Source organism: Suricata suricatta, chromosome 11 (assembly GCF_006229205.1).
Source record: "Suricata suricatta isolate VVHF042 chromosome 11, meerkat_22Aug2017_6uvM2_HiC, whole genome shotgun sequence".
Classification (NCBI taxonomy): Eukaryota; Metazoa; Chordata; class Mammalia; order Carnivora; family Herpestidae; genus Suricata; species Suricata suricatta.
The window spans coordinates 36,429,593-36,443,831 of record NC_043710.1 but is presented as its reverse complement, the minus strand read 5'-3'; the positions used below and the strand labels follow the sequence as shown (position 1 = coordinate 36,443,831).

Below are 14,239 nucleotides of genomic sequence, written 5' to 3'. Positions count from 1 at the left end.
TTAACCTATTCTGATCAGTTGGCCATTCTAACATGGTTTTTTTTTCTTTCTCATTTAATTTAGAGAGAATATCCAATAAAGAAGCAGAATATATTTTCGGAATGAATGAGGTAAGTTAAATGTATATGTATTATCTTCCTATAAGTCAGCACAAAAAAATCGAGACAAGGTTAGAAATGTACTTTGTATGAATACTTATATCTTTGTACTTCAATTATTTACTTATAATACATTAACTTTATTTTGTCCTCTGATGTATTTGCGTTTTTGGTAAAGAAAGCAAATCCCATGTTTCATGCAGATTTAATATTCTGCCTTGCTATATATAATATGTGTAATAAGGGAGCAAATAGAAGTATGGATTTGTTTTGAAGCTCCTGTGAACAAACTCAGATATGCTGAGTCTCGCTGTGCAAGAGAATAGAATTGGGCTGAAAACTTTGCTAGAGGATAATGCAGGGAGAATATGTGACAGTCTTTTTGTCACTGTGACTAGTATGTGATGAGTGCTTCTTAGTTCAAGTGACTCAACTCAAATTAAATATATTAAATGAAATAATAATAAAATTAAATACAACTTATAAAAATAAAAAATTCTCTTAACTAAAGCCCTTATTTTATTTATATAAACTTGTAAAAAGGTCTTAAAATGTTAGATTTCTTATATATAAAGTATAAGCATTCTAAAGATATTTTGGATCAAATAATCTTTCTGGTAGGCTCCACACTACTCACAGAGGTAGATTTCCTTGAATCGGGTGACTAGTTGGACAGAAAAAAAGTTCCTTAAAATTAGTTTTTTAGGAATGACTGAAATTCCTACCATGGGAAAACAACCAGAATAGGTTGGCTGGTGCTAGTTAGCTGGATAGGCTGGTTAGGTAAGCTCATTGCTTAAGATTCCCAGAAGTTCTGGGAGTCCTTTAAAACCTGTGACCAAAATGCTAAGAGAAATAGAATATGAGAACCAAGGGGACAATGAAAATCAGTGATTTTTACAATGCGATTTATAGACTGCCTGAATAACAGTTACATTAAAAATTTCTTTTTTTTTAATTAATGTTTTTTATTTATTTTTAATACAGAGAGAGACAGAGCATGAAAGGGGGAGGGTCAGAGAGAGAGGGAGATACAGAATCGGAAGCAGGCTCCAGGCTCTGAGCTAGCTGTCAGCACAGAGCCCGACGGGGGGCTCGAACCCATGAACGTGAGATCTGACCTGAGCCGAAGCCGGAGGCTTAACTGACTGAGCCACCCAGGCGCCCCTAAAAATTTCTTAAAAATGCAGACTCTCGGGCCCAAACTTACATAATTAATTGTATTGTTGGAGAATAAGGTCATAGAGTCATGATTTTTAAAATAACACCCCAGGTGATTTTTATTGCTACTAAAGCTTGAAAACCACTATCATAAGCAGAATCTCCACAACTAGAGTGATGTAATGTGGTGCAGGGAGCATATTTAATAAATGAGTAAGTGAATCAAGATAACGATGTAAAAAATAGCATTAAAAATTAAAGTTTGTATGTCTTTGGAGTGGACTGAGGAAAGTTATTGTGCGAGACTGATTCAGTTTAAATGAGAATACGTATGTTGTCATTTTCATTTTGTTCACAGTGACATGATAGTAATGTACTCCTCACAGATCTCTATATAGTGCTCAAGTTAACTTTAATTACAGTTAATATTCTCCACTTCTGTGTGTCTTTTATATTTATATATATTCTAAACTTCTATAAGAGAAAAAAAAATTTCATCAAGTCAAAGTTGTTCTATTCCCTAACCCTTTGCACATTTTTTAAATGTTTATTTATTTTTGAGAGAGAGAAAGAGAGCATGGGAGAGGGGCAGAGAGCAAGAAAGAGGCAGAATCCAAAGCAACCCCCAGGCTCTGAGCTGTCAGCACAGAGCCCCACATGGGGCTCAAACTCATGAGCCACGAGATCATGACTTGGGCTGAGGCTGGAGCTTAGCCAACCGAGGCACCCAGGAGCCCTTCCATTTGCACATTTAAAAAGCAGTGTTGCTTCCTTGCTTTCAACCTTGGATAGGTCTTCATTGGAAACAATTTTGCTTAAATTTGTAAAGCTTTACATTTGGCTTTCCATACTGAGAAATGTATTCAATTAAATTTAAGCCACATTATTTAGAAATACCATATGTCTTAATTTTTAGTTCTTTTTTATATAAGCTTTACTTTTGTTGGAAAGCAACAAGGAGAATAGCACTTTTTTTTTTTTTTAACCAAACTCTCCTTTTGACTCAACCTAAAGTCGTCTCTAGCATACCTTTTTTCACATAAAGCACTTTGGAATAAGAACAGCATTTCTCTGAAACATATTTGAAGAATGTTTAATAAAGTTTGGAATTATTAAATGGATATGTTATTGAATTAATCAGTTCCACAGTGACTGTAGCTTTTGCTTCCAGAAAGATGGAACAGATGAAACTTCTCCTGTTCTTCTGCTAAATACTACTAAAACCTTTGCATATTAATTAAAACAAGCTTAAGAAGACTTTGAAAGTTAGAGAGAAGAAGAAAACTCTCTAGTGACCTCATGCCCAAGGAACAACAGTTTTAAACTGAAAAATACATTAACTGAAATGAAATAAAACTCAACAGCAAACTGGAAAGGATAAAAGAAAGGATCACTGAATTTGGAGATAGAATAGAAATTTCTAGTTGTCAAAAGACCTAAACTTACAGATTCAAGAAGCTGAGGGAACCACAGAAATTAAAAAAAAAAACACACACAAAGAAATTCACACCAATTTACAAAATTAAATACAAGAGAAAGAAAATATTGAAAGCAATGAGAGAGACACAACACCCTTAACTATGGGGGAAACAATAAATAAACAATAAATAAGATGACAGCAGATTTCTTATCAGAAACCATGGGCGCTGAAAGAACTGGTAAACATGTTTTTTCAAGTGCTGAAAGAGAAGGAGAAGAAAAAAAGGAAGCAAGCAAGCAAGAGGCCAATCCAGAATTCTACAGTCAGTGAAAATATCCTTAGGAATGAGCAAGACATTCTCAAGTGAAGGAAGACTGAAGAAATGTTTCACCAGCACATCTATCTTAAAAGATTGGCCAAAGGAAGTTCTTTAACAGAAAGAAAACGATAAAAGAATTTTGTAACATGAAGGAGCCATAATATTTTATTGTCAAATTGCTTTCCATATAACACCCAGTGCTCTTCCCCATAAGTGCCCTCCACCATGACCACCACCTCTTTTCCCCCCACCCCCTTCCCCTTCAACTCACAGTTCATTTTTAGCATTCAATAGTCTCTCAAGTTTTGCGTCCCTCTCTCTCCCCAACTCTCTTTCCCTCTTCCCCTCCCCCTGGTCTTCAATTAGGTTTCTCCTGTTTTCCTATTAGACCTATGAGTGCAAACATATGGTTTCTGTCCTTCTCTGCCTGACTTATTTCGCTTAGCATGACCCATAACCTCAAGGTCCATCCACTTTCATACAAATGGCCGGATTTCATTCTTTCTCATTGTCATGTAGTACTCCATTGTATATATATATACCACATCTTCTTGATCCATTCATCAGGTGATGGACATTTAGGCTCTTTCCATGATTTGGCTATTGTTGACATTGCTGCTATGAATATTGGGGTACATGTGCTCCTATGCATCAGCACTTCTGCATCCCTTGGGTAAATCCCTAGCAGTGCTATTGCTGGGTCATAAGGGAGTTCTATGGATAGTTTTTTGAGGAACCTCCACACTGTTTTCCAGAGTGGCTGCACCAGTTTACATTCCTACCAACAGTGTGGACTCTTCCAAATTTAAGAACTTTTACTTATAAAAGAGCCTGTTAAGAGGCACAGACAAGCTATAGACTTGGAGAAAATATTTACACATCAGTTCATGTGGTATTATAAAGAAACAGCAAAACCCAATATTAAAAAACAGCCAACCCAAATGGATAAAATACATGATGATATATTTCCCTAAAGAGGATACAGATGGCAAATAAATGCATGAAAAGATGTTCAATATCACTAACAATTAGGGAATTGCAAGACCAAAGGGAGGTACCACTATATGCCTCTTAGAATAACTAAAATAGGAAATCATGACAATACCAAATATGGGTGAGGATGCGAAGAAGCTGGATCTCTCATACACTGCTGGTGGGGCAGTAAAATGGGGCAGTCACCCTAGGAAACTGTGGGGAAGTTTCTTAAAAAACTAAGCATACAGTTACTCTGTGACTCAGTAATCACACTCTTGGGCATTTATCCCAGAGAAATGAAAACTTACAATCATACAAAAACCTTTGCACAAATGATTTTAGCAGCTTTATTTGTAGTAACCCAGAGTAGAAACAATCTACGTGTCCTATAGTAGGTGACTGGGTAACTGTGGCCTAGGCTTACCACGGAGTGCTACCTGCCACTAAAAAGGAATAAACTATTGATATGCACAACTTGGCATTATGCTGAATGGAAAAAAAAATCTCAAAGGCCACATACTGTATGATTCTATTTTCATAGCTCTTGAAATGACAATATTATAAAGAGATAAGGAAAAAATAGTGGTTGGTAGAGTTTATGGATATTCAGGGAAAGGAAAATAGATACAAGGTTAAAGGAGGAGCATAAAGGAGATCTTTGTGGGTAGAATTGCTCTGCGTCTTAACTGGGCTGGTTCCTACTCGAACATACATGTGTGATACAACAACACGGTACTCTACACACACATTGTTCTCATGTCAGTTTCCCAGTTTTGATGTTGTACCATAGCTTCGTGAAGTATTCATCATTGGGGGAAACAGTGGAGGGCACGTGGGATTTCTCTGCGGTCTTTGCAAATTGCTGTGAATCTATAATTGTTTCAAAATGAAAAGTAAAAAAAATAAGTGAATACAACTTATTTAACTTTACCTTAGTGCCAACTTGATTTCTCTTTGACATTGAAATGCTATAAAAACCCAAAATCTACATTGTAGTCAATTGTTTTTTAAAAAAAGACATATTAAAAAGAGAATATTCATTCAAGCTTTGGATTGAAGCAAAGATGACTAATTCATAGCTATGATGAATCTTTGGACCTCTTACAAGACAGAATACATAAACATTCTAGGCTCACTATTTTAAAATTGTTTTGTACTTCCAAAGACTCTTCTCCACTTTCATGATTGTTTAAACTTAAAAATATTTTTAATGTTTTTTAAATTTATTTCTGAGAGACAGAGAGAAACAGCGTGAACAGGGGAGGGTCAGAGAGAGAGGGAGACACAGATCCGGAAGCAGACTCCAGGCTCTGAGCTGTCAGCACAGAGCCTGACGCGGGACCCAAACCCACGAACCATGAGATCATGACCTGAGCTGAAGCCAAACGCTTAACCGACTGAGCCACCCAGGCGCCCCTGTTTAAACTTTAAAAGGACTAAATTCTATAGTATTACCTCTGACTTGTAATTAATGTAGGTCATCATTAAACAGTGTTACAATTTTTTTGGAGATCCAGAAAGTGCATGTGCATTAATTTATGGTATGATAAGTATATTAAACTTATGATATCATCACTAGAAATTAAGCAAAAGTTAATTTTACATGTTTGTTTATTAATTTTTTTTGAGAGAGAGATTGAGAGAGAGTGTGAGCAGGGAAGGGGCAGAGAAAGAGGAGGACAGAGAATCCAGAGCAGGTTCTGCACTGACAGCAGAGAGCCCGATGTGGGGCTTGAACCCACAAACTGAGATCATGACCTAAGCCAAAGTTGGATGCTCAACTGACAGTCACCCAGGTGCTCCAAAGCAAAAATTTATTTTAAAATGTCAACGTTTATTGAGACCTTCCTGTGTGCTGCCATATTTAATATCATTATACTGAAACTGTGGCATGGAGAGGTTAAGTTGCTCAAGTTTACATATATAAAGTAATTAGTTTTGTGTAATTGAAAAAAAAGTTTTATATAATTGGGACTTTATGAAGAGTCAATAAAATGAGACCATCTAAACTGGCTTATTGTTAAATCCATAAAATTCTGGTACTGGAATTCTTAACCCATGTGTGGCTAATTTTAGAGCTTACTCTCTTAATCATGCTACAGTATTACTTATTTGTAAAAAAATTTTTAAATTATTATGTTTATTTATTTTGAGAGAGAGAGAGGCAGAGCATTAGCAGGGGAGAGAGAGAGAGAGAGAGAGAGAGAGAGAGAGAGAGAGAGAGAAAGAGAGAGAGAACGAGACCGATTCTGAAGCGTGCTCCGGGCTCTGAGCCGTCAGTACACAGCCCGACGTGGGGCTTGGACCCACAAGCCATGAGATCATGACCTGAACCGAAGTTGGTTGCTTAACCCACTGAGTCATGCAGGCGCCCTATAGTATTACTTCTTTAAGAAGCCTATCTAGAAGTTATTTTTTCCCCTGAATTTTAATCTTCAAATAATTGCTTCTTATGTGTAGAATACTCAGGATTGCTTAGTTTTTATGGTGAGCATTGCCATGCTTTTTTCTAGTGGGAGCTTGCGTCATTCACTTGTCTGTTTAGTCATGTCATGTCATGTCATGTCATGTCATTTCATTTCCATTTCCATTTCCATTTCCATTTCATTAATTCCTTAGTTATTGGGGTCAGGGAAAGAGGCAGCCTGAGACAGGAAAGCCAACGCTGTTAAAGAGGGAAATGTAGACTTGAGAACAGCACAGATTTCCCTTTGGCCTGAGACTAAGGTCAGTGACAAATGAGATTATGAAATGCTCAGCAAAGAGTATGAAAGAACGTATATGAATTTTGTTTTGCAGTCAGCTTTTGTGTAGGAAGTCACAGCAAGCTCGGCTTTCCTGCAGTGAGAGATGTAAAGTGACTAGGCTCTTTCCTTTTGGGACATTTAATATATGAGTTTTTTGTACCTTCTTGTAAATTAAACAACTGAATGTTCTCTAGCATAACTGAAAAAATTATGAGGAGTCAACATAAAGTGGAGCTACCAGAAATTCATATGTTGTCTTAAATGCAAGAAATACAGATGCTTAATTTATTACGGGAGGCTGCTATTTCAGAATCGAGTGATCAACAAACTCATTAGCTCACATCTGATGTAGTTAATGGAATTAACTAAGGTGAGTTAATGGAATGCATCTAAGGTCTGTAGGCAGATCACACATCAGTGACAGAGGATTGGAGCACATATTTACTCCTAGACTCAGTTTACCCTAGTTCTTCCCGCTGGTTCAGTATAGGTTTTATACGTTGAAATTCATCTTTTCATGGAATTTATTTTCAATACTATAATATGAAAATTGATAGGTGTTCAAAATTCTCTTCCTTGTCCTCCTTAAGAGCACAGATAAATAGATAAATTACTGGGGTTTTTTTTTGTTTTTTTTTTTTGGTGTGTGTAGCACTTTCTGCAACTTAGCTTTTGTAGCATTGGATGTATTTCCAAGATACTTTTTGAGTTATTTTTCAAAACTATGTCAATAGTACTTTGTGTCTCCTATTTTCAGAACTGGTCTGCCCAACATTACCTGGGCATAAGTGAGATGCTGTTTGTAATTTTCCAAGAGCCAGGTAAATGAAGTGCCAGTCTAGCCATGAGTTTCAGGTCATTTTTGCTGGCGGCTGCCTCTCCAGACCACCCTGCCCAACCAGTCACTAGAGACTGCTGAGAAGTGACGAGGAGTGGTCTCTGGAGCACGTGCTGTGCTGTGCAGTCTGTCGTGGAACATGAGGTTTAAAATCTGCCATATGCCAAGGGAGGCATCGCTGCTGCCTTACGTAGAGGTGTTTTGTGTGTCTTTATATCCATGCATGGCTCTTTTCTTGGGTTGTAAGTACAGATACTTGGAAATTCTGGTGGAGTGTTTCTCAAAGTATTCACTTTAATAATTCCAAACAAATGCCGGAAGGCCTAAAATAGCCAATCGATTCCACCCTTCATTGTGGTCCTGTTCAGGGCTCTATATCATGAAAACAGTGGTGCTCCTTGTTATTTCTCTGTATATAGTAGTTCTTAACCATTTCTTGCATCTCAGATTTTTTTTATGATTTGATAAAACTACCTCCAAAATTTTCATTCTCTCTCAAACTCTCTCTCTCTCTACACACACATACACAACACACACACACCCATGCACACACACGAACATGAATGCACATGCACGTGTATATACACATATATACACAGTTTTGCTTTCACTTTCAAGTGTTCTGTAAGTCCTCTGAATTGCGGGTTTAGTATTTGTGTGTTGAGAACGTAGAATTTTGTTGGAAGTTACATGCTCCCCACGTGCATGATTATTAACGGCGTCCTGTCTTCCCCATGGCACTGGTAGCAGTCCCTGAGCAGCAGAGAGACCAGCTTCCTCATCAGTGAAGAGCCAGTGGTAAGCACCAAGCAGTACTGTACTCTCTTGCATGGACACAAATGGGGGATTATTTTGTAGTCAGAGATGGAGATGCTCTGTTTCCCAGGTCACAGTTATTTTTCAGGTCCTCATATATGAAATTTGACAGTTAATTACTTTGGGGGGGGAAACATTTCTTATGGGGAAAAAATTAACATGAGACATATTAATGACAATGACAAAGCATTGTCATTTGCTTGCATATTAGTTCCTCAGTTTTACGAATGAGGAAAAATGAAGAGTCTGAGAGATTTAATGAATTGGTTAAAATTACTCATATGTTTAAGAAGCAAATCCTGGATTAGAACTTGAATTTCTGAATTCTAGTTTAGTATTCTGTCTTCATACCTCATTTCTTTCACCTGTAAGTGCATGCCTAAGAATAATGGTGAAGTATAATTTATTTAAAAATCAAATTTGAATATCAATTAAGAGGTTAGTGAAGAGATTTAAAAATTTTCACTAATTGCTTAGTTAAAAAAAGATGATGTTTGGGAAGATGGGAAAATAGAGTTATATTCTTATACTGACAATTTTAACATAGGTGATATTTTGTTTTTCACTAGCATACTGATCTTTAATCTTCCAGAATGAAGGTTGTGGGTGGATCAATTATAACAATTGAAACTTTGCTAGGTTTTCTTTTTTTTTTTTATCATGTGAAACATTTATATGATGCCAAAATTTAAAATTATAGATCAAAGAGGGTTGGGTGGAACATAAAGCTTATGGTGTCACTTTAAGAATAATGGTACAGTAATGTACCTTTAAAAATGTATAAAATACTTGACCATGAGAACACATTGCTAGAATGTCCTTCTAAATCCTTTGAAGGGCTGGTGCAAGCAAGAAGCCCTGAAGCATTGCTTTTGTTAGTTTGAAGGTAAATCTATCACAAGATGAAATTATGAAAACATTTCAGGGAAAATTCTCTTCCTTTTCTTTCCTTCTTAATCCTCTGTAATAATCATTTTTTAATTTAGTTTATCCTTTTAATGTGTCCTTTACTTTTCCATATATGGGTGTGTGTGTGTGTGTGTGTGTGTGTGTACAGATACATATGTGAATATATATTCCTCCTGCTTGTTACACTAAAGGCATCATGCTGTATGTACTGGTCTGTTCCTTGGTTTTCACTTAAAAACATAGCCCAGAGTTCATGCAATATTGTACATAGATTTCATTCCCATTCATTTGTGTGTTGCATAATATTACATTTCTGGAGATTTCGCATGGTGTATTCATTCAGTCCCTTTATTGATGTTCATTTGAGTTGTTTTTATCTTTTGTTATAACAAATATTGTTATCATCTATACCCTAGGGAATCAGTCTAGTAATCTTCAAAATTAGATTTTGGTATTAAAGAATAAACACATATGTAATTTTGCCATATATTGCCAAATTCCCTTCCGTTTTGCATTTCCAACAAGTGTAGGAGAATACCTATTGCCTACAGCCTCATCAACAGCGTGTTGTCTTGAGTTTAGATTTTGCCCATCTGAAAGTGAGACGGCTAGTGTCTGTTGGGAACTTTTCAGCTAGCCATGTATCTTAGTGTGGTTTCAATTTGTATTTCTTTCAGTGAGTGAAACATTCACCTTTTCCTATGTTGATGGCCGTTTTAATTTATTTTTCTGGATAAATCTGTTCATGTATCTTGTCTATTTTCATGTCAAACTTTTAGGTTGTTTTTTTTTTTTTTTGGAGATGTTTTCTATTTATTGTTATCCCCTTGCCTGAAATATGAGTTGCAAATAATTTCCCAATTATGCCATATGCTAGTAATTAAAATTTTAGATTCCAAATGATCTTAAAGTGATTTGTGATATTTCTTTTTTATGATAACATTGTCTTTGGTTAAACATGAAATATCTAAAGGTGTTTCAAGATTACTACGTCTGAAATGTAAGTTTTTTCTTTCTCCATTAAAAAAAAAATCTCCCTGATGAAGTGTTTCATATTCCAGATCCACACAGTTCAACCTTCTAGTCAATCAAGCCAAAAAGTTAAAAAAATTATTATCTTTATTAAGATAAAGATACAATAAAATGCACTATTTTAAGTGTATGGTTTGATGAGTTTTAATAAACCACAACAGTCAAGATACAGATTTCTTTATTTTTTTATGATTTTTTTTTTTTTTTTTGAGAGACAGAGACAGTGCAAGCAGGGAAGGGTCAGAGAGAGAGGGAGCTACAGAATCTGAAGCAGACTCCAGCCTCTGAGCTAGCTGTCAGCACAGAGCCCAACGCGGGGCTTGAACCCACGAACCGTGAGATCATGACCTGAGCCGAAGCCAGACGTTTAAGCAACTGAGCCACCCAGGCGCCCCAAGATACAGATTTCTATTACCTACTGTTTTACCTCTGTTTGGGGCAACCAATGATTTGTTTTTTATTTGTTTCTAAAGCAATATGTGAATGGGATCAGACTCTATAGGCTATTTTGTGTCTGGCTTCTCTTGTTCAGCATAGTGTTGCTGAGATGCATCCAAAGCTTAAATGATGTTGCTATTTTGAATCTTGTTGGAGATACCTATAATTTTTTCTTTGATTTATTTTGTTTTATCACTGAGTAACATTCCATTGTATGGATATACCAAAATTTGTTTATCCATTCACCTGGTGATGGATGTTTATATAGTTTTCTGTTCAGGGACCATTATGAATAAAGCTGTTATGAACATCCATGTAAGACATAATATAGTTTGTATAGATGTATATTTTAAGTAATTGTGTTTAATATCCTAGGAGTAAAATTTCTGGATCATATGAAAGAGTATGTATAGCTTTATATGAAATTGCTGAACTCTTTGGGAAAGTGGTTCTACCATTTTTCTTTCCTACCAGTAATGCATGAGAGTTCTACTTGCTCTCCACCCTCGCTGGCACCCTGTCCATCCTCAAATTTAGTCATCTAATGGAAGGTAGTGATATCTCGTGATTTCAGTCCTCATTTCCGTGATAAATGATGACATTTCACATCTTTGCATGTGCTTGTTGGCCATTCATATATCTTCTTCAGCAATCTGTTCAAATCTTTGTGTATTTTTAAAAGTCAAGTTGATTAGCTTCCTGTTGACTTGTAAGAGTTGTTTATGCACTCTGAATGTGAGACCTTTGTCAGCTGTTTTCATTGCACATATTTTCCCCCAGTCTGTGACTTGACTTTTCATTTACTTAAAAATATCTTAACATATCTTGAATTCTATTATGTTTGGTAAGAACTTCCAAAGTTTTTCTCAAAAAAAAAAACCCCCAAAACTAAAATCAAAGAAAATGACTAAATGAGAGTGAACGGTGACATTTTTTATCCCATTACTGTAAAAGGGAGTGTCTACTCCTTGGTGAAACTAAGAAATTCAGACGTTGACCTTTTTTTGTCCTGGCCATGTGAGACTGGCATCTTTTTTTCCCCTAGTGTTCTTCTCATAAATTGGATTCTCTTTCTATGTGCAAATACCCATTTCCTTAATCTTTTTGCTGCATAGCTAATTGTTCCTCTATGATTTCTATGTGCTGGTCTTTAATGAACAGTCTTAAAGCTTGATGTTTTACTGTACATTCTTAAGGTCCATTGCAGGCATTTACAAATATTTCTGTGTCTGATTAATCCATCTACTACTTTGAACTAGAAAAATAGAAAGGAAAATTTCACATGGCCGTTATTATTTATTTTGAAGCTACAGTTTAAACATAGGAATATGTAGACCACAGAGCCTGGGGATATGAAATGCACTCCAGGCAATCTGTAGGGAAATTACACAAATACTGTCAAGGGAAATCTGTTGCTAATTCCACAAGCACTGGCATATCCAGATGTGGTTACATACAACTGGGGATTCTCCAAATTAACTTCCATTTACTAAATTGAAACCTATGTATAGAATATGAAAAGGCAACAGGAGCTCAATGTTTATTTAAGATAGACAAACATATTTTTCAAGAAGGAGTATTTTACCAGTGTCTTAAGAAATTGCTGGTAGTTGACTTTTAATGTTTTTATTATTTTGTGGTTGCTGACTTCAAGTTTGCACAGCACTTGCTAGCCAGCCTTCTGTGTACTTGGCTGATTGTATGTCTTTATTACCACTTAATGATAATTAATAAGAAATACCTGATAACATTAAAGATATAGAGTACATATCTATAAAGATACAGTACCCATATTGTCAGTGGCTGGCCTGTTGATCATATTAAAAAATGGCCAAGGGGGAGGATGAAAAAGAATAAATACATAAAGAAGAATACAGATATGTGATACAAATTATGTATAATAAGATAAAGATGCTACTGACACCTATTATATGGCATAATAATATGGGTGATCACCTCTCTTCCTACAGAAAGAATGCTAAAGTGTCTTCTTACAAAGATTAGTTTTCATTTAATGAATTGAAATTACATAGAAAAAACTTTTTATGAAAAGTTTATAGTATATGAAAATTTATTTTACTATTATGGTAGTATTATGAAAAAGGTAAGAAAATGTATGCATTAAATACAGTGATTTATGATATTAAAAATTCAGTGCTTAGAGAAAACTGGAAGTAAATACACCAAATAGTTACTAAAGTAACAAGGAAATAACAATGATTTTAAAAATACCTTTTCATTACTTTCAGTCTTACCCATATATGTATGTATGTATGTATGTATGTATGTATTATTTTTCTAAAATTTATTTTGAAAGAGAGTGCAGGAGGGGGCAGAGAGAGAGGAAGACAGAGAGAATCCCAAGCAGCCTCTGCACTGTTAGTGCAGAATCTAGTGCAGGGCTTGAACTCATGAACCGTGAGATCATGACCTGAGCCAAAACTGAGTTGGCTGCCTAACTGACTGAGTCACCCAGGCACCCCAATTATTATCTATATTTTAATAAAAAGCAAACATAATTTAGCACATGAAAATATTTAATAAAGTTATTCTATAATTTTAGTTGGTAGAATGTTAATTTTAGCTTTTTGTAATCAAGTCCTTTGGTGGTTTATTGATCTTTTAATATGTTTAAGATCAAGTTTAAAAAATATTAAATATTGAGTCAGTATGTCTCAAGACCAGCTTCTGGTATTGATCCCATTGGTTTTTGTGTTTTTGAGATATTTTTTTTAAAGTTTATTTATTGAGGGGAACGGAAAGCAGAGAGAGAGGGAGAGAAAGGATCAATCCTCCACACTGTTGGCGCAGAGCCCAGTGCCTGCTCAGACTCACAAACTGGGAAATCATGACCTGAGCTGAAACCAAGAGTTGGATACTTGACCAACTGAGCGGCCAGGGCACCTTGATCCCATTGGCTTTTATATCGTGAAGATGTGATAAGATTTTGGAAAGTGCAAACCAACTTGATATTAGATGTATTTATTACAGAAGGCTTTTTAGCACTCATCTAAGTAACTTAAAAAATTTTTTTTTAACATTTATTTATTTTTGAAAGACAGAGAGACAGAGCATGAGCAGAGGAGGGCAGAGAGACAGGGAGACACAGAATCCAAAGCAGGCTTCAGGTTCAAAGCTGTCACCCCAGAGCCGGATGCGGGGCTGGAATTCAAGAACCACGAGATCATGACCTGAGCCCAAGTAGGTTGCTCAGGTAACTGAGCCACCTGGGCGCCCCTCTAAGTAACTTTTAACCCTGCATTCTTAGCAGCTCTTGAATATATGGTGCCTAGTTAATTCATGACCCTATGGCCAACTTATTCTTTAGGCACAGTAAGCACAGTGCATTTTAGGGCCCAGGATACTTTTTGGAGCCCATGGAAATGTTTAAATTTTAATTTCATTTAAAATCTAACATAAAGAAACAAAAAAACCCCACCCCGTAAGTATAATAGTGTATGTGTGTGTGTGAGTGGGTGTATGCAT

The 14,239-nt window shown here is 35.9% G+C and overlaps 1 protein-coding gene across 1 annotated transcript in view; it reads left to right on the top strand.

The window, feature by feature from the left end:
- ANO5 (anoctamin 5) overlaps nt 1-14,239 on the top strand; it is a 101,561-nt gene that overhangs the window by 19,507 nt on the left and 67,815 nt on the right. Inside the window, exons 2-3 of the mRNA XM_029915295.1 lie at nt 64-110; nt 8,306-8,356. Coding sequence (XP_029771155.1) covers nt 64-110; nt 8,306-8,356 — 98 coding nt within the window. The remainder of the gene's footprint in view (nt 1-63; nt 111-8,305; nt 8,357-14,239) is intronic.